A 24,177-nucleotide genomic window follows, 5' to 3' on the forward strand; every position below is an offset into this window, starting at 1 on the left:
CTGGCTTCCAGGGCGGAGGTTTTTCCAAGGGAGTGTGGATGCAGGACCATTCATCAGCTCACTCAAAATCAGTCAGGTATTCACCCAGGAGTGGAATTGCTGGGTTGTTAGGTAAGCTGATGGACAATTTTTAAAGAAACTGCAACACTGCACTGTTTGGCACTGACAAATCCTTGCTGACCGCCTCCTGTGCACACGGCCCTGATTGTTCTAGGGGCTGGTCTCCAGGCCTGGCAGCCCCCTGCCGTCCGAAATTTCGGCTTGATGGAGAACAGTTGAGCACAGGCAAGGGGCCTCAGGAGACACCAGGGGCTGGGCTGCCTAGCGGGGTCCCAGGTTGGTCTGGATTCCCACTGGCTTCCCACTTCCGCTTGACTGCAGGCTGGCGTGAACCCTGGGCAAGAGCTCAGCTTCCTCGGCTGTGTGGTGGAGGCTGAAGCAGCTGTCCAGAAGCTTCTCAGAGCACTTGAGGCATCTTAGGAGATGACCTGTGGGACAGCCCTTTGTAATGATGGGGGTCTGGGCAAACTGAGAGTTGACTGCTAGTGAGGGGACCCTGGGTGGGGAGGGAGGGACTGTGGGGACCTTCAAGGTGGGGGGAAGAGGGGCAGAGGTCTCAGAAGCCTCAGCCCCTCTGACCTCTGGTCCTGGGGGCGCCCATCCTATTTCTGAGGGCTCACGGGCTCGCACCTCCTGCAGTACCTGCTACAGCCAGCAGGGGGCGCCTCAGAGACTGCCCTTCTCTTGGAGGGCCAGTCATTGCCTTCCAGGAACAAACGTTTGCAGAGGCCTTGCGGCCAGGTGGGTGGCCTGGAAGGGAGAGTAGGGTGCAGTCTCTATCGTGGGATGGCCTCTGCCTCACACTCGGGCAACCAGTCAGCAACTCTCCCTACTAGTGTCAGTTGAACGGGAAGACGTTAAAATGCCCAGAGGAGCCGTGGCCTGAAAGAGGCTGGTGGAGGCGGCACATCATGGCGGGTAGGGCACCCGCTCTCCAGCCAAACAGCCTGGGCCACGCCCTGGCCTGTCACTTGTATTTGTGGACAAGTTGCTTCACCTCTTTGTGCCTCAGTTTCCCCATTTATAAAATGAGAATGACTACCATAAATAGAACCTTTTCAAGAAGTTGCCATGAGGATTAGCAAGTTAATACTTGGACTTCATTTAACAAACACTACTGAGGGGGCTCTACTGAGGGTCTTGGGAGGGCCTTAGCCTGGAGGTCGAGGGCCAGGGTACCCGCATGCCTCCAAACTAACCTAGGGCTTGTCACCTAAAGTGGGGTCTGCAGAACCACCTTGTTTGAGAAGCAGAATCCCACAGGTGCCCCAGAGCTTCTGAATCAATCTTCATCTGAATAAGATCCCCGCGCTAGGTTCACGTGCACATTGCAGTCTGAGAGGCGCTCTGTTAGAGCAAAAGCCACTTTCCCGTCACCAGCCTCAGTTTCTCTCACGGAAGGGGCAGAAGATCTCTGACCTCTTTTCCACCTCTAACACCCTGGGAGCAAGGCCTTGGGCGTGACCTCCTGCGGGACTCTCTGCGTTTTGTGGGGGATTCTGGGAAGTGGAATTCCAGCTCCAGCAAAGCTGAGGAGCGATAGACACCTCTCCCTTTCCGTTTTGCTGGGCCCTCTCCTCTTGGCCGGAGACCCAGGCCTGGGGCAACTTCACAGGTCCTGGAATGCAGCTAATTCAATTCAGTCCACTTCACCAACACTGATTAAGCGCCTCCTGTATGCTGGGGTCAGTAGCAGTGAATCATTGCTACCCCGGCTGTACATCAGAATCATCTGTGGTGCTTTTATTCTTATTAGTTTGTTTTTTATTTTATTTTAGTTTTTACTTTTTGGCCACGCTGCACGGCTTCTGGGATCTTAGTTCCCTGACCAGGGATCGAACCCGTGTCTCCTGCAGTGGGAGCACGGAGTCTTAACCACTGGACCACCAGGGAAGTCCCTGGGGTGCTTTTTAGACATGCCGGTGCTGGGTCCCACCCCAGGCCACTGGGATCAAGGTCTCTGGGGGCAGGTCTGGGGACAGGTACTTATTAACGTGACTCAGGCAATTATAATGCACAGCCGGGTTGAGGGCAATTGGCCAAAAGTAAGAGAGAAATCTACCCAAATCCTACCCAGGCCACCTCCTCAGTGTCCGCTTCCTCCAGGCCAGCCAGCTGCAGCGGGCCTGTTGCAAGCCAGAGGAAGTCATCAGGAAACTCCCTGGACATGGCAACCTGTGACTGCAATCTCTAATTAATCATCAACAGTGTAATATGATCCCGGCCCATGACAAGGGGACCTGCTGAATCCTTCGGAAACCTGTCCACCGACCTTCTTCAGACCCAGGCACCAGTGTCCGAGGACCCCAGGCTGATGGGGGCTCAGATCTGCTGCCAGGCTGGTAAGTGGGAGCCCCGCGCTTGGTCCCTGGACCAGGAGTGCAGGAAGCAGAGGGGGTGCTCTGTGTTATTGCTGGGGAAGGAGCCTCGGGAGGCAGAGGTAGAATCAGTGTAAATATCGCTCAGGAGGAGTTTCTGATACAGGCTGGGCTGACCTAGGTAGTGAGCTATTAGGAGGCAGCGAGGTAGCGAACTTCCTTTCCTTGCAAGAATCCAAGAGAGGCTGAGTGACTCGGGTCCAGAATCCCTGCAGTGATGCGACGACCCACATGACCCATTTGCCTTCAGATCCTGTTGTGCAGAGTGAAGAGTGGCTGGGGTGGGAACAGGGTAGAGTGTAGGGGGCCTGGTGGAAGACCAGGGGTCCCAGCTCTGCCCCATGGACCTGTGGGACCTTGGGTGAGTCACTTCTCCCTGGGACCTCAGTTTCCTCACCCGCAGGCTGGGGGGCCAAGCAACACGCCTTGCCAGTTACAGAGCTGCCAGAAGCACGAACCACAAGGTCACCAGGCACCGTGGTTCTCTGCCAGCCTCACCTGAGGCCACAGCGTTCCCTTAGTGTGCGGGGCAGGAGATGGAGAACCGGGTCTTTTACCAGCAGAGCCAGCCCGCGCGTTCCTGCTTCCAGAGCCTGGGCTCCGCTCCCTCCCAGGCGGCAGGAGACACCGATGCTGCTGCTGCAGTGGCAACTGTTTGGATTCCAGGCGATGATGGTGCCACGAAGGGGGCAGCGCAGGGGTGTGGCCCGGGATCCCTCACTTCTGGCTGCACCAACACCTCCCCATGCTCCGTTTCCTTAGAGTGCTTCTCTGTGGGGTGGTGGGGAGACTGGAAGGCACTTAGTGGGTGCCCGGTGCCAGGAGAGGCTGGATGGCTGGAGGGGCGGTGATGACAATGAAGACCCAGGGAGGTCCTCACTGCATGGGGGCCTGACCCCAGGTCACTTAGATTCCAAGAGCCTTGCTGCGAAGATTCTCGGGTTGGAATCCACCTGTCCAGCGGGTGGGACATCCAGAAGGCCATGACTGTGCTCCCTGCGCCCCAGCAGCCCAGGGAGTCCTCGTTGCCAAGCCCGGTGCACGGTGGGGGAGTGAAGGAGTCAGGCGGCGTGACTGGGGAGGGTCCTCCATGGGCCACGCAGCTTCTGGAGCCTCAGGATGCTGCCTGAAAATGCGGCTGATAAAAACAGCCACCTACGGGCATGAGGAGCTCAGAACCCCCTGCCCAGCCGGCTGGGGACAGGCCCACTTGGAGAGCCACACTTGGCCTGTACCCACCTCTGCCTCTCCCCGGCCCAGGAGCGGGGCGGGGGGGACTGGGTAGCCTGGGTCAAAGAATGGGAGGAGCCCTGCCAGCCTGCCCAGTGGAAGGAGACGCCACCCAGAGCCAACTCCAAACTCAGGCGCAGAGCCCCATGCAAAGCAGAGGAAGGGGCCGCGCAGGCGGATGCAGTCTTGCAGGCTCTCTGCCCGGCCGGCAGGACAAGGGTGGCTGTCAGTGCCACTCAACCTCGGCCTGTGCAGCTGGGAGAAGGGAGCACAGTCCACTGGCCCCTGGTGTCCTGTGCAGCACTTGTGTCCTCTCAGCCTCCCTCCTCTACTTGGTGACATGAGGACATAGCTCCCACAGGCCGATTTCCCTGGCTCCTCTGCTTCCCCCCATGCCCCATCCCACTGTCCCCAGAGCCAATCCTGCCTGCGTCAGCCCCTGTCCACGGCAGCTGTGCGGGGGATTGGGGGGGACTCCATCCACTGACCCCTTGCCGAGGGAGGGGAGTCAGCTGTCGGCCAGGACAGGGTCATCTCCACTGGGTACCGTCTCGGGCCACGAGCGGGGCCTGATGGGTCTCCCGTCGCCCCGACCCGAGGGTGGGCCCCTTTCCCTGCAGGGGCTGCACTGGGTGAGGCTTAGGTGATCCCTGTTCGAAGCCCAGCTCTGCCCTTGCTGCTCACCGCTGTCAGGCCTTGCCGCGTGGTGGCAGGGCTGGATGCGGTGGTGTGTGGAGAGGCTTAGGGTCCTGCTCACCACTCACACCGAGCCCACTCCAGGGCTCCCCTCCAGTCCCGACCTCAGGGTTGGGCGGTGACCCAGCCAAGTGAGGGGGGTGGCCTCCACCCTCCAGGGTGGGTTACGGCTGATTACATCAGGAGCCCCACCTGCCCCCCGCTCCCAGCCCGACGCCTGTCCAGGTGGGCACTGAAGTCCTCACGTTCAGGATCCCCAGACAAGTGCCTGGAGACTCCAGGCCTGGGCTGTCAGGCACATCATTCCCACTGTGGATAAGGGACCAAACCCAGAGGGGCAGTGACCTGCCTAGGTCCGCAGCAGAGCCGCGGCTAGAATCCGGGTGTCGGTCCTCACTGCCCTCCACAGGGTCTCCTGGCTGCCCCAGCAACTTGAGTGGATGCAAGGACAGATCCACCTGATGTCAGGACCCTCAACTCTGGCTGGGCCAACCCTTTGGGAAGGGAGGGAGAGACCAGGGCATTCCAGGAAGGGGTGGTGGCGTGGGCAGGGGCGTGGGTGAGGCTGAGGGAGGGGTGAGCTTGGATAGTAGGGTGGGTTCAGAGGCCCCCCGAGCCAGGGTGAGCGCTTGTCCCTCACACGTTGGGTGAGGGAACCGTGCCAGGCTTGTCTTTGGCCTTTGGAGGTCAGGGATGGATTCACTGTGACCTTAAGGCTGTCCCTTGTGCCTGACCAGGAGCCTCCCCTCCTTGTGCTGGGCTGGAAACTTGCAGGCATGTGGGTGTCAGAGAGGAGGGCTGGGGTCTGGCTCAAGTGTTTTTTTTTTTTTTTTTGGCTGCATCGGGTCTTCGTTGCTGTGCGCGGGTTTTCTCTAGTTGCAGTGAGCGGGGGCTGCTCTTTGTTGTGGTGCGCGGGCTTCTCATTGCAGTGGCTTCTCTTGTTGCGGAGCACGGGCTCTAGGCGCACAGGCTTCAGTAATTGTGGTATGTGGCCTCAGTAGTTGTGGCTCGCGGGCTCTAGAGTGCAGGCTCAGTAGTTGTGGCACACGGGCTTAGTTGCTCCGCGGCATGTGGGATCTTCCCGGACCAGGGCTCCAACCTGTGTCCCCTGCATTGGCAGGCGGATTCTTAACCACTGCCTGGCTCAAGTTTTGACTGAATTCACCTCTTTTAATTTTCTATTTCCCTCTTCCAACCCAGAAAGAGCAGGGCCAGGAGGGGAGGAGGAGGGGATGGGGAGAGAGAGATAAGGCCTATGGAGATAAGAGCCCTTCTGGGGGCAGAAAGCTCTGCCAGCTTCCTCCAGGCCTCTGGGGCTGAGAGAAAGAGCTGCCCAGCAAGGAACTTAACCTTCCCGGCTGCCAAGTGGAGTCAGGTCAGGAAATCCCGTGATTTCAAAGCCTACCCAGGACTTGGCTGGGCCCAGCCCACGATTCTGAGGGGCTGACCTGGGACTCCCTCTCTGCAGGCTTTGCCCCCTCACCGGATTGGGAGTTGCCAGGCACCTTCTCTCCCAGGACAAGAAAGTCACCCTCTTTGGGGTCCATGGGCTTCACAAGTCACGCGGGTTCTCTGTGGGAAAATCAGAAAGTCACACAAGCAGAGAGGAAAACACAGCACCAGAGACGACCACACACACAGCATGTCAGTCCAGTTCCTTTCAGGCTGTTTCTAGAAACAGATGAGATATACATGTATATAGTAAACGTATAAATGTATGTGTCAAAACCAGGGTCATATTCTGTCTACCGTTCTAAAACCTGCTCTTTCTAGTTAACGGCAATAAGAGCCGTTACCAGGTATCCAGAGCCGGTGCTGCCATTAAAGGAACTGCGGTTCCTTTAATTTTTACAACATTCCCTACGGGAGGGGAACTGAGGCTTGGGGAGATTCACGAGGGAACTAAGATCCCTGATAGGCAAAGCGGGCTCCTCACTGGTTCTAATGTCGGGGTGGGGAGAGGTGGGGGGGTGGGGGTGGGGAGAGGTGGTGGGGGAAGAGCGGGGACAGTGGCACCGGAGAGCGAGGGCTGGTGGAAACGCCCCCTCCCCTGGGAGTGGGGGGTGCTGTGATGGCCTTTGCAGCCCGTGGGTCCGGCCCGCCCCGCCCCGCACTGACACCTCCCGCCCCCGCAGACGCCGAGATGCCCCGAGAGGCGCTCCGTTTCCACGCCGAGGCCGTGGGCGCGCAGGTGCGTCTGGACGCGCAGCGGAGCACCGCGCGCAGGCGCGCCACATTCCGTGACGGCATCGTGTTCAGCCAGCGGCCGGTGAGGCCCGGAGAGCGCGTGGAGCTGCGCGTGCTGTGTCACGAGTGCGGCTGGGTTGGCGGCCTCCGCGTGGGCTTCACGCGCCTGGACCCCGAGCGGGTGACCGCGTCCGGCCTGCCCCCCTTCGTGTGCCCGGACCTGGAGCAGCAGAGCCCGACGTGGGCGGCCATGCTGCCCGATGGCTGCGGGCTCACCGGGGACGTGGTGCGCTTCTGGGTGAACCGCCTGGGCCGGCTCTTCGCCCAGGTAAACGCGGGCCCCCGGCTCCTGCTGCGTAAGGACGTGCTCATGGGCGCCCCGCTCTGGGCCGTGATGGACGTGTACGGGACCACGAAGGCCATCGAACTGCTGGGTGAGGCCACGGGTGGGGACCCAGGCTCCTCCCCTTGGCGGGAGGAGGTGGAGGCTTGGGCGGTACTTCACGGGCATCCAGAGCCGCGGGGAGAACTGTTGTTTCATTCGTATGCAGCCAGTTTTTCCATCAGCTCAAGTCAGGGTATGAAGATGGGCACTGGGGACAAGACCTAGTCATAGGGAGGGCAGCCTCATCTCTGAAGAATGAGAAGACGTGCTCAGCACCCCAAACATCTGTTAGAGGGGTGATCTCTTTCACAAAGGAAGAAATTTGGGAGCTAGGCTTTGCAGTCTAAGTAGGAGTTTGCTGAGACAGGGGTGGCAACAAAGGGAACATAAGTGTGAGAGTTAGAGGAGAGCAGGAAGGCAGCCTGGGGGGCAAAGGTGAGATGTTCAGGCATTGGGTGGGGAAACAAGGACCACCTGAAAGGAGAGAGGATTTCAGGAGAGGGAGGAGACACAGGAACACTCATAAAAAGAAATTTTGGCATTCTGGGCTGGTGTTCCATGGGCCTGCACCAGCTTTCCAGACACCGCCGCGCGTTTGTTTTTCACACTGCTTGTCACAGCTGCTGGAGCCTCACCTCTGGAGCCCCTGCATTGGTAGGTCTGGAGTGGAGCCCCAAGCACCTGTTTTCCCTCCTGGGGGATTTTGAAGCACATCTGGGTTGGGGACCGTGAATAATGAGGAAGGTCTCCGCTCAAGCAGCGGAAGTAGGGCAGAGGGGAGCTGTCTAAAGGAAGGACGGATTAGCAGGAGGAACCTGCAGTTCTACAAATTCTCTGCTGGGTTCAACTGGGAAAGGGGCGGCCACACAGGGCTGGGTGACCAGCTTGGAGCTCCAGCATTGCACCCCAGAAAAGAAAGGGGATGGACACTTTGCTTTAGGGGCAGGGGCTGGGGAGGTGGGAGGGAACGAGGACACCCTGACTTTGCTTTCCCCAGGCCCTGACTTGCCCTTTCTGCCTTAGATTCTACAGTCAGCGCCCCGACCCCAGCCATGCCGTGGGTCCTCAGTGATGAGGCTCTGCCTGAGTTCAAAGGTGAGTGGCTTCCCCGAGCCCCAGGGACTCCCCAGGACTCCAGCACTAGGGGAGCTGGGGGAGGCCCCAGCCCTGGGAACTCAGTTAAGTCTTTCCAAGTCCTATCAAGTCTCCCACGGGCTTTAGGCCAGAAAGCTTTGGCTCTGCCCCTGGAAACCTAAAAGCAATTTGACAGCTCTGCCTTCTAGAACATTGGCTAACTTCACAAGTTACTGGAGCACATTCATGAACAGGTGTTATTTTGTCCGTCTGCTTTTAAAAAAGCAATCCACGTTCATAGTAATTTGCCAAACAGAAATAAAATACGTATTAAAGGATAAAGAAGGAAGTAAAACAAAAACAAAAAAACACCTCCCAAACCTTGCATTACCTGTTAGGTGGATTTCCTCCCAGTATTTTGTGGACTTATATATGGGGAGTTATTTGTGCTTTGTTTTCCTTTTTTCTAAAGTGGAATCTTATTATATGTATGTTTGTACCTTATGGTTTTCGTCCCAACCTTTTTCACTTGATTACATTGTGAGCATTTTCTTACAAGGTAATATTCTTCAGAATCCGACTGCAGAGTTCTCTGTCCTGTGGTTATATCATGAGTGGGCTGCCCACCCCTTGCCCGCAAGCGCCCCTGACCTCTGTTGTCCCCTTTCCCAGCCACAGCAGGAGAGGAGTGTGCCATCTGCTTCCACCAGGCTGCCAACACCTGCCTTGTCCCCTGCGGCCACACACACTTCTGCAGCTGCTGTGCCTGGCGGGTCTTCAGGGACACGGCCAAATGCCCCGTGTGTCGCTGGGAGATTGAGGCGGTGGCCTCAGCTTGGGACCCTCCTGCTCTGGGCCCTGGTGTAGGTGCTCGGCTCTGAGCCCGGCCCCTGCCAAGGGACGAGGTGCAGCTCTGCCCACTTTCTGGAGAAGAGTCAGAAAGCCTGGTTAGCGACAGGTGTGGCGGAGAGATAGAGTCAGGGCCGCAATGGCTCTTCCCCCTCCTCAGCAGGAGGGGGCCAGTGGACCAAGGAGGTGCCCCTTTCTGCCCACACCGGAACTACCTCCCTGGTGGGCGTCTGGCTGGAGAAAGTGGCTCAGCAATGGGCCAGTGGGGTTCTCACCCCTCTGCCTAGCTCCTCGTTCATTTTTGCCTGCCAAGGCTTTTGGCGGGTCACCTGGTTCAGCCACCATGAACCTAGCAATCCCCGGTACACTGGAGTCCCAGGAACCCACATGTGCCAATGAGAAGGGCCTTTGTGTAGAGAGGGGGCAGCCTGATCCCTGGTTTTATGGCTAAGGAAGTTAAGGTACCTGCGCGTGTCTGGTGAAGCCCTGCCCACCCCGGGGTATTGAGGAGCCTGGACCAGATGCAGGGAGCATCTGGGTGGAATTTTGTTTATTTATTTATTTTTTTAAATTGAAGTATAGTTGTTATACAGTATTAATAAGTTATAGATGTACAATGTAGAGATTCACAATTTTTAAATGTTATACTCCATTTATAGTTATTATAGAACTATTGGTTGTCTTCCCCCTGTTGTATAGTATATCCTTGTAGCTTATTTTGTACCTAATAGTTTGTACCTCTTAATCCTCTACCCCTAAATTGCCCCTCCCTGTTCCTTCTCCCTACTGGTAACCACTAGTTTGTTCTCTATATCTGTGAGTCTGCTTTTTTGTTATATTAACTAATTTGTTGTATTTTTTTAGATTCCATATATAAATGAAATCATACAGTATTTGTCTTTCTCTGTCTGACTTATTTCACTTAGCATTATGTCCTCCAAGTACATCCATTTTGCTGCAAATGGCAAAATACCATTCTTTTTTATGGCCGAGTAGTATTCCATTGTATATGTATACCATAACTTCTTTATCCATTCGTCTGTTGATGGACACCTAGGTTGCTTCCATATCTTGACAATTGTAAATAAGGCTGCTGTGAACATTGGGGTGCATGTATCTTTTCAGTCTGTGTGTGTCTCTGTATCTGAAATAAGTCTCTTGTAAGGCAGCACATATGGGTCTTGGTTTTGTATCCCTCAGCTACTCTGTCTTTTGGTTGTAAATTTAGTCCATTTACATTTAAGGTAATTATCAATATGTGTTCTTATTGCCATTTTGTTAATTGTTTTGGGTTTGTTTTTGTAGGTCTTTTTTCTTCCTTTCTTCTTGTTTTGTTCTCTTGATATTTGATGACTATCTTTAGTGTTATGTTTGGATTCCTTTTTCTTTTTTGTGTGTATATCTGTTATAGATTTTTGGTTTGTGGTTACCATGATTTTTGGTTTGTGGTTACCATGAGTCCACACATACATATATATATATATATATATATATATATATATATACACACACATACATATATATGTATATATATGGTTGTTTCAAGTTGCTGATTGCTTAATTTGAAACATTTTAGCAGACATAGAGAACAAACGTATGGACACCAAGGGGGGGAAAGGGGAGGTGGGATGAATTAGGAGATTGGGATTGACATATATACACTAATATGTATAAAATAGATAACTAATGAGAACCTGCTGTATAGCACAGGTAACTCCACTTCACTGTACAGTAGAAACTAACAAAGCATTGTAAAACAGCTATACCCCAATTAAAAAAAAAAAAAAGAAATGCATTTTAAAAACCCTGCATTTGTACTCTCTTCCCCTCACAATGACTGTTTCTGATGTTGCATTTTGCATATAATTATTTTGTGTATCCCTTAGCTGCTTATGTGGATAGAGATGATTTTACTACTTTTGTCTTCTAACCTCCCTACTAGCCTTGTGTGTGGATGATTTCCTACCTTTACTGTATGTTTGCCTTTACCAGTGAGCTTCCTCATTTCATAATTTCCTTGTTGCTAGCTGTGGCCTTTTCTTTTTAACCTAGAGAAGTTCCTTTAACATTTGTTGTAAAGCTGGTTTGGTGGTGTTGAACTCCTTTAGCTTTTGCTTGTCTGTAAAGCTTTTGATGTCTCCATTGAGTCTGAACGAGAGCCTTGCTGGGTAGAGTACTCTTGGTTGTTGGTTTTTCTCTTTCATTACTTTAAGTATATCCTGTCACTCCTTCTGGCCTGCAGAGTTTCCGTTGACATATCAGCTGATAGCCTTATGGGATTTCCCTGTATGTTATTTGTTGCTTTGCCCTTGCTGCTTTTAATATTCCCTGTCTTTAATTTTTGTCATTTTAACTACAGTGTGTCTTGGTATGTTCCTCTTTGGGTTAATCCTGTATGGAACTCCCTGTGTGTCCTAGACTTGAGTGACTGTTTCCTTTCCCAGGTTAGGGAATTTTTCAGCTATTGTGTTTTCAAATATGTTTTCAGCCCCTTTCTCTCTTCCGCTTCTGAGGCCCATATAATGTGAATATTAGTGCATTTGATGTTGTCCTAGAGGGCTCTTAAACTATCCTAATTTCTTTTCATTCTTTTTTCTTTTTTCTGTTCAGGGGCAGTGATTTCCAGTACTCTGTCTTCCAACTCACTGACCTGTTCCTCTGTATCATTTGGTCTGCTGTTGATTCCTTCTAGTGTATTTTTCGTTTCAGTTGTTGTATGCTTTGTCTCTGTTTGGTTCTTTATATTTTCTAACTCTTTGTTGAAAACCCCTAACTGCTTGTTCTGCGCATCCATTTTTCTCCCGAGGGTTTTGATCGTCTTTACGATCGCCGCTCTGACCTTTTTCTTCAGTAGGTTGCCTCTCTCCGTTTTACTTAGTTCTTCTTCTTGGGGTTTTATTTTGTTCCTTCGTCTGGGACGTGTTCTTCTGGTGCCTCACTTTGTCTAAAGTGCTATCTGTATTTTTATGTATGTGGTAGGTTCGTTACATTTCTCGACCTTGGAGAAGTGGCCTCCTGTAGGAGACGTCCTGTGTGTCCCAGCAGTGTACTTCCTCCCCTCTCATCACCCAAGCTATATGTTAGGGGCTCCCCCTAAGAGGGCTGTGTGGGTCCTTCCATTGTGGTAGGCTGACTACGTGAGCAGTCTGGTACAGGCTTGGTTGGCCCTGCCCTGTGTGCACGCTGCTCGCTGCTGGTTAGCAAGGCTTGGTCATGTGGCAGCTGGCTGAGGAACTCCAGGGGACCCTGGGGCTAGTGTTGGCTCACTGGTGGGCAGGGTTAGCGTCCAGAAGACTCTGGGGTTGTTGCCTGCCCACTGGTGGGTGAAGCCAGGTTCTAGGGTTGGTGCTAGACGACTGGCAGGCAGAGCTGGGTCCTGGAGTCTGGCTGCAGAGCCCAGGGATCCTGGAGCTGGTGTCGGATTGCCGGTGGGGTGAGGGAAAGGACTGGTCCCTGACACAGTTGGGTATGGAGTCCAAGGTGTCCCGAAGCTTGTGTTGGCCTGTTAGTGAGCCAAGATGGCAGCCACCGGCAGCAGTGTTCACGCGGTAGGATGAGTGCCCCAAAATATCTGCTGTCAGTGTCTATGTCCCCAGGGTGAGCCACAGCCGCCCCCCTGCCCCCGCCTTTCCAGGAGACTCTCCGAGACCAGCAGGTAGGTCTGGCCCAGGCTCCTATCACGTTACTGCTTCTGCCCTGGGTCCCAGCGTGGGTGGGATTTTGCACGCGCCCTTTAAGAGCGAGGTCCCTGTTTCCCCCCATCCTTTGGGACTCCGGAAATTAAGCCCTGCTGGCCTTCAAAGCCAAATGTACTGGGGGCTTGTCTTCTCGGTGCCCGACCCTCAGGCTGGGGATCTTGGCATCAGGCTCAGAGCTCTCACTCCTGTGAGAGGAACCTTTGCAGTTCCTCTCCAGCTTGTGGGTTGCCCACCCAAGGGCATGGGACTTGATTATATGGTGAGTCTGCCCCTCCTACCCATCTCAGTATGGTTCCTTCTTTATGTCTTTAGTTGTAGAAGATCTTTTCTGGTAGGTCTGGGCTTTTTCATCAATGGTTGTTCTGTATATCATTGTGATTTTGGTGTGCTCGTGAGAGGGGATGAGCTCAGGGTCTTTCTACTCTGCCGTCTTGGCCGCTGTCCGCCTGGTAGAATGTTGACAGTCTGTATGGAAGCTGGGTCACTTTAACAAGTCCTCTGTAAAGGCGATCAGCAGCCACCTGCCCCGCCTTCCTTGCAGGGCGGTTGTGAGGTCCCAGTGAGATCGTGCATCTGAAGATGAGTGAGCATGTGAGAGTGCGCTGTTACCATTGGGCTTCTTTCCTTGCCAGTTTCTGAGATATCAAAATAAAGTTTGTCTTTTATGAATGATTTTGTAATGTGTATGTCCCCTCTGTTGCAGTCAGTGGGAGTGAGTAGGGCTGGGGACTGGTCAGGTTGCAGGGGCGTGGGGACATGCCTTCCTCTTCTCCACAGAGACATCTTGGGCTTGCAGTGGACTAGGCAGGGTCTGGGCCCTCAGGCCTGTGGACTCTGGACTCTGTGTTGCTGAGCATGTGAAGGGGATAGTCCTACAGCTACAACCGGGCTCTGCCCTTGCCACCCTTGACTTGTGAGGACTTCCTGGAGGCTCTGGCTCTTGAGTGAAGGGAGGAGGTGACCCGGGGACCCCCTCGTCAGCCAGTATTTGTGGCGGGGGATGGAGGAGGACAAGCCATACCTGTTACTTTGCTCTGGTTCCTGCTTCATGGCTGGTGAGGGAGAGAGCTAACAGGGAGTTTGAACCTCTTGTGCCCAAGATCATGATGATGGGCCCCTCCACAAACGGCATCCCTGCACCATGGCCAGCCAGAGGGTCAAGACTTTGGGTTAGGTGACCCCAGAATAGCTTTCACTCTGGAGTGGGATCTCCTCTCTGCCACCCTTGGGTGTTCTAACCTTGGTCACGTGAGCCTCAGTTTCTTCATCTGTAAAGTGGAAATAAGATAATTTTCTTTGCTGGTACGTTGTGAGGATAGTGAATGAATGAATGAAACTTGTAGCTTAGAGGAAGTACTCAAAATACGGCAGCTTCCTTCCCCTGGAAAAGGCATCTCCCAGGAGAAGCAGCCAACAGATCACTGGGCTGGCGGTCGGGGTCTGGGGGGTGGTCCCGGCGGCCCCCTCATCACCCCAGTATTTTGGAATGATTCCTAGGGATCCTAAGACAACTTTTTTCATCTTTTAAGTGTCTTTTTTTTTTTTTTAAACCCAAATACCTCCAAGGCGAGGGTAGCACTTTAATCCTACTTCCAGCGAATGCCTCCTTATTAGTTAACACCTAGCGAAGCCTTTGAAATGATATAACCAGAGGGGGGACTTCTGTAGTGGTGGCATAAGGACTTCTGTAAAGGCTTTTCTCCATAAAAGTAACAGAAATATTGGCAAGATTATAAAATTCAACGTTTACAGAACTCTGGATATTAACCAAAGGCTAACAAGGTTTATCAAAGAGAATTTACTCAATTTCGGTAAGAGCAGTGGGGTTTGTGGTGGTTTAACCTGGCCTGCTCCCATCCCTCTAACCTCAGCTCCACGGCAGCCTTAAAAACCAGCAGCCTTGCAGCCACCAGAGGGGACAGGTTGTGTTGCGAACTCCTCAGAAAGCTCTACCACCAGAGCATCATCACTGTTTGGCCTGTACTACACTTCCCTGGAAAGTCTTCATTTATAGGGTGTTGTCATTACTTAACCCAACTTGGAACCCTCTCCATGGGAAAACCCCTATTCCCAGGGCATTTGTCAAACATCATCAGCTTCAGTTGTTTAACATTGCAGCTGCCTGAAACCGTGATACCAGTTGAGACAAACAAGGACAGCCAGGAATGTTTATCTCAGGCAGGCAGTGAGCCACAGTGTGTCTGACCATGGGCAGGAGTAGTTGGGCTGGATGTCTGGGTCAAAGAATTAAGGCAAAGCCCCAGATACTGAAAGTTCCGTAAGGCAACAGAAGCCTCTATATCTGGAAGGCTAATTTTTTAAAATAAAATGTATTTATTTATCTATTTATCTATCTATCTATCTTTGGCTGCGTTGGGTCTTCGTTGCTGTGCGCGGGCTTTCTCTATTTGCGGTGAGAGGGAGCTACTCTTCGTTGCTGTGCGTGGGCTTCTCATTGCGGTGGCTTCTCTTGTTGCGGAGCACAGGCTGTAGGTGCGCAGGCTTCAGTAGTTTTGGCTCGTGGGCTTCAGTAGTTGTGGCTCACCGACTCTAGAGCACAGGCTCAGTAGTTGTGGTGCACGGACTTAGTTGCTCCGCAGCACGTGGGATCTTCCCGTACCAGGGCTCGAACTTGTGTCTCCTGCATTGGCAGGCACATTCTTAACCACTGTGCCACCAGGGAAGCCCCAGAAAGCTAATTGTTGACTCATCTTGTCCAGCAGTACATACATTCCATTTCTCATTATCACTTTAGGCAGATGCGGTGTAATTCACAGCTGAATATTCTATTCTTTGCAAGCAAGGCACCCAGGCTAACCAGGAATCTCAGTTCCAGGGGAGATGACACCCAAGAAAAGCCAAGTATTTGAGGAAAGCTAACATCATGGGGGAAAAGGCATCCAACTCAGCAAAAAGAGGACTTCATACCTGAAAAAAAATACACAGTTAATAGAGCGGACAGACCTGGGCTTTAAGACAAATATAATTAGATGCAAAAAGATATTGCATCAAAAAATCTAGGTACAAAAAAAAAAAATCTAGGTACCTTGGAAACAAAAAACTAAATCATTGAAATAAAAACTTATTAGATGGACTGAACAGCAGAAAGATTATAGCTGAAAAATAATTCATGATCTGGAAGCAAACAGAATGGACTGCAAAGTTACAAAGAGATGAAATATATGAAATAAAAGAGAATAGATGCAGAAATTCAAATATCCAAAATTTCAGGGGAAAATAGAGAAAATGGAGGAAAGAGAATACTCAAAGAAGAAAGGAAAATTTATATTGAGGAAAGACATGACTCTTCATACTGAGAAAGCGTGCTAGTTGCCAAACAGAATACATGAAAAAAAACCCAAAAAACCTTCATCTTCACACATACTGATGAAATTGCAGAGCATTGGGGGTAAAGAGAAGACCCAAGGAGGAAAAAAATAGATCACATACAAAGAATGTGAATCAAATTAACAGTAGACTTTTCCCCAACTATACTGGATGTTGAAAGACAATGGAATAATATCTTCAAGGTTCAGAGAGTTTTTAAATTTTATTAAGGTATAATTTACATACACTAAAATGTACAGATCTTAAGTCTTCATTTTGATGAGGGAATAATTTTGAAATTTAAAATTCTCCAAGCAACTACTCTCTCCTTCAAGCATGAGAGAAAAATGAAATTTTCAGATATAAACTTGGTTTTTCACTCACCAATACTTTATGAAAGAATTTTTAGAGAAATTGCTTCATAAGAAAAAACAAGAAAAGTTAACTTTTTGTGATCAATGAAAGCACAGAAAGTTGAGTCTAAATACGTGTTAGTCATTAAAAAAAAATCAATAAAAATCTGGAGTGAAAACCACAGTCAGTATCATTTTGGATGGAGCGAGGGGAAGCAAAAGCATGCTAAGTTTCTTTTCTCACTAGGAAGAAATAAACAACAAAATGAGAAAAATGTAAGTTGAATTGATACGTTGAAGAACATACAGAGTGTAGAAGACTACAAACAGAATATATAAATTCCAAATCATTAAAATAATAGCACTCCAATTTCAACAATCCAACAAAAGGCAGGATAGGAGATAAAAGAATAAAAAGTAAAGTAGATAGGTACAAGTCCAGGCAGAGCAGTACTAATAGTAAATGTGAATGGGTTAAATTCACCTCTCAGTTGACAAGGATTTTCAGTTTGGGCAAATAAAAAATATAAATAATTTAAAAAATACAATCCTGTTACATTCTATCTCTGAGAGGTGGACCTAAAACAAAATCCAAGAAGACTAAAAATAAAGGAAAAAAAAATATACCAAGCAAATATGAAGAACAAACAAACACATTGTGGCAGCCCATGATCAGGCTTGCCTTGGAGATCCCTCAAGGTAACATAAATGGAAAATGCCTGGGCCTTGCAGCATAAGAGCCGATAGGAAGAGATTGCCCAGTGCTGACTCAGAAAGAGCCCAGGTATCAGGCTGGGGACCACGCTCCCTGATGGGTTGAAGTTCTGCTGTGTATGTAGTGTTGATTGTTTTTGATACTGAAGTGAGACCATGATTCTACACTTCTCATACATCTTACTCCATTTAAGACCATCAAATTTTGGGCGTATCTCTTGAGACATAAGTGGGCAACCAAGAGCCACCTCCCCCCCTGAATCAATATCCTATGTAAATCCTTTGATCTAGTTATTTGTAAACCAAAAGTAAAAGTTTCCTTAGACTAGGTCCAAGTCATTATTCTTGTTCATCATAAAAGACAGATTAGGCTCCTTGGTCTTAGCTTCTGCTCAGTTGTAGCTGTATTAGCATCAGACAAACTAGAATTTAAGAGAAAAAAAAGATTATAGGGGATAAGGAGGGAATTCAACTAGAGATTATCATACTAAGTAAAGTAAGTCAGAAAGAGAAAGACAAATACCATATGATATCACTTATATGTGGAACCTAAAATATGACACAAATGAACCTATCTATGAAACAGGGACTTCCCTGGGACTTCCCTGGGAAACAGGGACTTCCCTGGTGGTCCAGTGGTTAAGACTCCATGCTCCCAATGCAGGGGGCCCGGGTTCGATCCCTGGTCAGGGAACTAGATCCCGCATGCCGCAACTAAGATCCGGAGCAGCCAAGTAAATAAATAACTATTAAAAGAAAGAAAGAAAGAAACAGAAACAGACTCATGGACATAGGGAACAGACTGGTCGTTGCCAAGGGGGAGGGGGTTGGGGGAGGAATGCAATGGGAGGCTGGGGTTAGCACATGTGAGCTTTTATATATAGAATGGATAAGCAGCAAGGTTCTAGTGTAGAGCACAGAGAACTATATTCAATATCCTATGATAAACCATATGGAAAAGAATATTTTAAAAAAAGGAATGTATATATATGTGTAACTGAATCACTTTGCTGTACAGCAGTAATTAACACAACATTATAAATCAACTGTACATCAATAAAGTAAAAAATATAAATAAATATGATTATAAAAAGAATTATTCATAATAGTGCCAAAGTGGAAGACAATCTAGTTGTCCATCAGCTGATGAATGGATAAACAAATGTGCCCTGTCCATACAACGGAATGTTATTTGACCATTAAAAAAAGGAATGAAGGGCTTCCCTGGTGGCGCAGTGGTTGAGAGTCCGCCTGCCGATGCAGGGGACACGGGTTCGTGTCCCGGTCCGGGAGGATTCCACATGCCGCGGAGCGGCTGGGCCCGTGAGCCATGGCCGCTGAGCCTGCTCCGCGATGGGAGAGGCCACAACAGTGGGAGGCTGCGTACCGCAAAACAAAAACAAAAACAAAAACAAAAAACAAAAACAAAAAAAGGAATGAAGTGCTGATTCATGCTGCTACATGCTACAACATGGATGAACCTTGAAAACATGCTGAGAGAGGGAAGCCAGTGGCAAATGGCCACATAATTGAATAATTCCATCCCTAGGAAATGTCCGGAATAGGCAAATCCATAGAGACAGAAAGCGGATTAGTACAGGTGCCAGGGGCTCGAGGGAGGGAGGGGTGGGGAGTGACAGCTAAGGGCTATGGGGGGACAAGGAAGAGGTTTTAAAATTGATTTTGATGATGGTTGCACACTTTGTGGATATGCTAAAAACCACCGGACTGCACACTTCAAAGGGATGGGTGTTACGGCATGTGAGTTATATCCAACTTTAAAATTATGAAAAAGAAGCTACACACCAAAATAGATGAATAGAGATGTGCTAGTGGAAGAAAAAGAAGGGAATGTTAGCCCTGGGAGCAGGAAAATCTTCAAAGAAGAAGCAACATTTAAACTGTTCTTTTTTTTTTTAACATCTTTATTGGAGTATAATTGCTTTACAATGCTGTGTTAGTTTCTGCTTTATAACAAAGTGAATCAGTTACACATATACATATGTTCACATATCTCTTCCTTCTTGCGTCTCCCTCCCTCCCACCCACCCTCCCTATCCCACCCCTCTAGGTGGTCACAAAGCACCGAGCTGATCTCCCTGTGCTATGCGGCTGCTTCCCACTAGCTATCTATTCTACGTTTGGTAGTGTATATATGTCCATGCCACTCTCTCACTTTGTCACGGCTTACCCTTCCCCCTCTCCGTATCCTCAAGTCCATTCTCTAGTAGGTCTGTGTCTTTATTCCCGTCTTGCCCCTAGGTTCTTCATGACCTTTTTTTTTTTCTTTTTTTCTTAGATTCCATATATATGTGTTAGCATACGTGTCAGTATTTGTTCTTACAGGGCTAATGGCTATTTTGAAGGCAGGGAGGAGGGGAAAGGTATTCCACATAGGGGGCACAGCACATGCAAAGATGGACAAGTGCAGGACGTGTCTGGGGAATTATGGGGAGGTCACACTGGCCAAAGCAGAAGGAGCAGGAAGCCGCAAAGGAGTCCAAGGGGAAGGTGGGCTGGGGCCAGCCATTGAGAGCTCTGCCGGCCGACGAGTGGCTGCAGGGGGTGCCTTTGAGGTCCAGGCTGGCTGCAGGAGGGCTAATCTGTCAGTGGGCCCGTCTCACCTCAGTCAAACACACTCTGCTTGTAAGGCATCTGAGGAGAGAAACAGGCCCCTGCTCAGTTTCACTTACCTAGAAATCCAAGATTTCTAGGTTGTGATAAGAAGTCACTGGATCAAAGCAAACAGAGGTAGTGTATAATGAATCATCATCATGAGGATAATATAGAGCGAAAGGAAAGTAAAAGTGCAACCAGGGATTGTCAATATTTGCTTGGCTTAAGCAGGAAGCCAGCCTGGGCTGGACCAGGGACCTGCTAGGGGGCTTTCCCAGAGACAGAAAAATTCCCTCGCTCAGGTGGCTTTCAGATGAAGCTTCCTGTTACACGACTGGGGCGTGAGACATCAGTCTGGGGAATAACAAGCCGCCCCTCCAGGGACCAGGACCACTGTGTCCCCTGTCCATCCCCCAGCGCCTCACATGGCCCCAGCACGCCACCATCTTCAGTGCCCCCCCCCCAGCATTATTGCCTAATACCTGCTTCCCACCCCTACCCCCAACCCCGCACACGCAGAGGCTTCCTGCTTGCTGATAACCAGTTCAGGAAATTCCACTTGGAAGAAGTCCACAAGCAAAGGCTGAGGAGGGCCGTGGGGGATAATCCCTGAGCCTGCGGCAGAGTGAGGAGAACGAGGTGCTGTCTCGTTCCTCCATGGACCCGCACACCAGATCAGCGTCCTGTCTTCCAGCTGCCCGAGGAGGAGAAAGTAGGGGTTCCGTCATGAGCCTGGAAGTGGTGACGTTGTGATCCTCTGGTCAGCCAGCCTGTCCCTCTCAGGTCTGCATGAAGTAGACCACTCATTCAGCACCACTGCATTCAGCACCGCTCAACTGGCTTTACAAGAAATGTTAGGCTTCTTGAAGCAGAAAAGAAAGACCACAACTAGAAATATGAAAATTATGAAAGGAAAAAGCTCTTTGGTAAAGGCAAATGTACAATAAAAGTAGTTAGATCAACCACTTATAAAGCTAGTAGGAAGGTTAAAAGACAAAAGCAGTAAAATCATCTGTATCTACAATAAGTAGTTAAGGATATACAAAACAAAAATGTAAAATATGTCAAAAATATTAAACATTTAAAAATAATGTTTATTTTAAATTTTTAAGTAATTTTTAAAATTTTAGGTGAGTAAGAATGCAGGCTTGGGGCTTCCCTGGTGGCGCAGTGGTTGAGAGTCCGCCTGCCGATGTGGGGGATGCGGGTTCGTGCCCTGGTCCGGGAGGATCCCACATGCCGCGGAGCGGCTGGGCCCGTGAGCCATGGCCACTGAGCCTGCGCGTCCGGAGCCTGTGCTCCACAACGGGAGAGACCACAACAGTGAGAGGCCCGCGTACCGGAAAAAAAAAAAGAGGATGATGATAATGCCTCCTTCACAGGATACTGTGAACAATCAACCAGTGTAAAACATTGAGTATTGTGCCTCCCATATAGTAAGCATCTACCCTCACCATTCTTTTTATTTACTTTAATTCTGCTTTTCTCTCTGGAGGACCACACCTCCCTTAGATATTTAATGGACATTGTCATGGTATCTGCATCTCTCTTGTGGTTTTCCTTGGCTCTAAGGTCCTTCAGGCCAACAAAAGCTGGCAGAGGCAATTAGAAGAAATTGCGTGTCTGGGAAGGGCATGATATAGTCATGAATTCTGCTTGGAATCCATGTCAGAGGCATCAGTCCTCTGGAAGGAAATAAGGGGGAAAAGCTTGTTTCTTTCCTTCCTGGGGAGGTGATGGAGCCAGGTGGGCTGAGGACCACCTGTGCCTAACTTCGAGGTTGGGAGCCAACAGGAGGAAAGAAATGGGAGTACAGCCCCTGTTGTGCTGCTGACACCATGCCAGTCCCTTTCCACAGTGCTCTCATTACATCCTCGCAATCATCTCCTTTTTTGGAGGAGAGCAAAGGTCACTGGAAGAGGAGGAGCCACTACAGAACTTAGTTCTGTCTGGCTCCAAATGAAGTTTTGATTCCTGCCCAGTGGCTGGAACCAGACCATCTCACTCTGAAGCTTGACCTGGGGACATTCAAAGCATGGCCCCTTATGATCTAATCTCCTGTATTGAATAGAAAGACAAACCAGAAGGCGATCTTCTGGAAAACAGTAAGTCAGGCCATTTCTATAAGGTTTCCTGGGTGTGTTTGTTCACTCCAGAATTGCATAATTTTCAGACAGCTATTTTAAGAATAAAAACTCCATTTGCTTTATGTCCTTATCTCTAGGAATTTCCAGATTCGATCTTGATCAAGTTCTGATGAAATATAAACAAAGACTAGGTGGAAGCTCAGTGGGGAAGTAGAGTAGTTACTTTATCCTAAATGAAAAAATGCACATCTGTATTTTGTGCAATTTCTGTGTTATGATTTCCCTCAGGTAACCCTATTTTTACTTCACACCTACTTTGAAGCAGGATTTGTTGCTTTTTTGGGGGGAGGGCCACACCACGTGGCATGTGGGATCTTAGTTCCCCAACCCGGGATCGAACCCGCACCCCCTGCATTGGAAGTGTGGAGTTTTAACCACTGGACTACCTGCATTGGAAGTGTGGAGTTGTAACCACTGGACTACCAGGGAAGTCCAGGATTTGTCACTTTTTGAGATTTTTCCAGGAGAAAATCTACCCCCAAAGCATTGGTGAGAGATGCCAATTTAATTGAAGATGCCAGAGCATATCAAGGAGTGAATGAACTGAATGATAATAAAACTACTACTCAGGGCTTCCCTGGTGGTGCAGTGGTTGAGAGTCTGCCTGCCGATGCAGGGGACACGGGTTCGTGCCCCGGTCCGGGAAGATCCCACATGCCGCTGAGCGGCTGGGCCCATGAGCCATGGCCACTGAGCCTGCGCGTCCGGAGCCTGTGCTCCGCAATGGGAGAGGCCACAACAGTGAGAGGCCCGCGTACCACACACACACACACAAAAAATACTCAAAATTTGTGGGCTATAGCTAAAGCTGTATATAGAGGGAAAGTCATAACTTTATATTACATTCACCTGGAAGCAAGAAAGTTTAAAACTAAATGTGGGACTTGCCTGGTGGCACAGTCGTTAGGAATCTGCCTGCCAGTGCAGGGGACATGTGTTCGATTCCTGGTCTGGGAAGATCCCACATGCCATGGAGCAGCTAAGCCCATGCACCTCAACTACTGAGCCTGTGCTCTAGAGCTGGTGCGCCACAACTACTGAGCCCGCATGCTGCAACTACTGAAGCCTGCACACCTGGAGCCCGTGCTTCACAACAAGAGAAGCCACCGCAATGAGAAACCTGCGCACCGCAATGAAGAGTAGCCCCCACTCGCCACAACTAGAGAAAGCCCACGCAGCAACAAAGACCCAACGCAGCCAAAAATTTTTTTTTAATTTAAAAAAAAAAACTAAATGAGCTAAACATTCAATTCAAAAATTTGGAAAAGAGCGTCAAAGTGTACCAAAGAGAAGGTTAATAAAAATAGAAAGCTGATTCTTAAGAATAACTATAATATCTTTGGCAAAACTATCAAGAAAAACAGAAGATGCAAATAAAGAAAGAAAAGGGGAAATAGCAAGACATACAATAGATATGTGAAAAACAATAAAAGACTAATATGAATAACTTTACATTAATAAGCTAGATAAAATGAGTATAATTTTAGAAAAAAATATAAAAATTGAAAAAGTGACACAAGAAGAAATAGAGAACCAGAATAGGACAGTGTCTTTTTTTTTTTTTTTTGCGGTACATGGGACTCTCACTGCTGTGGCCTCTCCCCTTGCGGAGCACAGGCTCCGGATGCACAGGACATGCAGGCTCCGGACATGCAGGCTCAGCGGCCATGGCTCGTGGGCCCAGCCGCTCCGCGGCATATGGGATCTTCCCGGACCGGGGCACGAACCCGCATCCCCCACATCGGCAGGCCGACTCTCAACCACTGCGCCACCAGGGAAGCCCAGGACAGTGTCTTTTTAAAACAAATACTAAACAAAGATGCCCTTTTCAAAAAAGGCCCAGTTGATTTTACTGTTGAGTGCTTCTAAAATTTCAAGAAACAGTAAAATCTTCTTATAAAAGTAGTTCTAGAAAACAGAAAAATAGCCAAGCCTCCCCAGTTAGTTTTATGAGGCTAATGTTGATTCCAAAACTAAATAGGATGAGATAAGAAAATTATGTGATTATTTCACTTAAAAATGTAAATGTAGGGACTTCCTTGGTGATCCAGTGGTAGAGAATCCGCCTTCCAATGCAGGGGACATGTGTTCCATCCCTGGTCAAGGAACTAAGATCCCACATGCTGTGGGGCAACTAAGCCCACGCGCCACAACTACTGAGCTTGCGCGCCTCAACTAGAGAGCCTGTGTGCCGCAAACTACGGAGCCCACGTGCCCTGGACCCTGTGTGCCACAACTAGAGAAGAGAAAACCTGCATGCCACAACTAGAGAGAAGCCACCACGCCACAGCAAAGAGCCCGTGCGTCGCAAGTAAGACCTGACGCAGCCAAAATAAATAAATAAATAAATAAACAATAAATCTTTTAAAAAAGTAAATGTAAAAATAAAAAATTATCTAACTGAATTCAATAGTGCATGTTTTAAAAGATTCATGATAATCCAGTAGGTTTGTCCCAGAAATA

General features: G+C 49.5%; 1 protein-coding gene across 4 annotated transcripts in view; it reads left to right on the forward strand.

The window, feature by feature from the left end:
• The first annotated feature begins 2,272 nt into the window (after positions 1 to 2,272).
• The window catches only part of NEURL3 (neuralized E3 ubiquitin protein ligase 3), an 83,417-nt gene continuing 61,512 nt past the window's right edge, over positions 2,273 to 24,177 (forward strand). For 3 of the 4 annotated variants that reach the window (XR_013830979.1, XR_013830980.1, XM_079940423.1), the window contains exons 1-3: positions 2,273 to 2,402; positions 6,500 to 6,985; positions 7,960 to 8,031. Coding sequence is in view for 2 of the 4 variants with exons in the window: in XM_079940423.1 (XP_079796549.1) it covers positions 2,288 to 2,402; positions 6,500 to 6,985; positions 7,960 to 8,031 (673 nt within the window). In the remaining 2 variants the exon portion in view is untranslated. Of the gene's footprint in view, positions 2,403 to 6,499; positions 6,986 to 7,959; positions 8,032 to 8,682; positions 9,669 to 24,177 lie in introns of those variants that run through there. The other variant, XM_079940422.1, reaches the window with a different exon arrangement.

The sequence above is a fragment of the Stenella coeruleoalba genome, assembly GCF_951394435.1.
Source record: "Stenella coeruleoalba genome assembly, chromosome: 13".
In the NCBI taxonomy this organism is placed as follows: domain Eukaryota; kingdom Metazoa; phylum Chordata; class Mammalia; order Artiodactyla; family Delphinidae; genus Stenella; species Stenella coeruleoalba.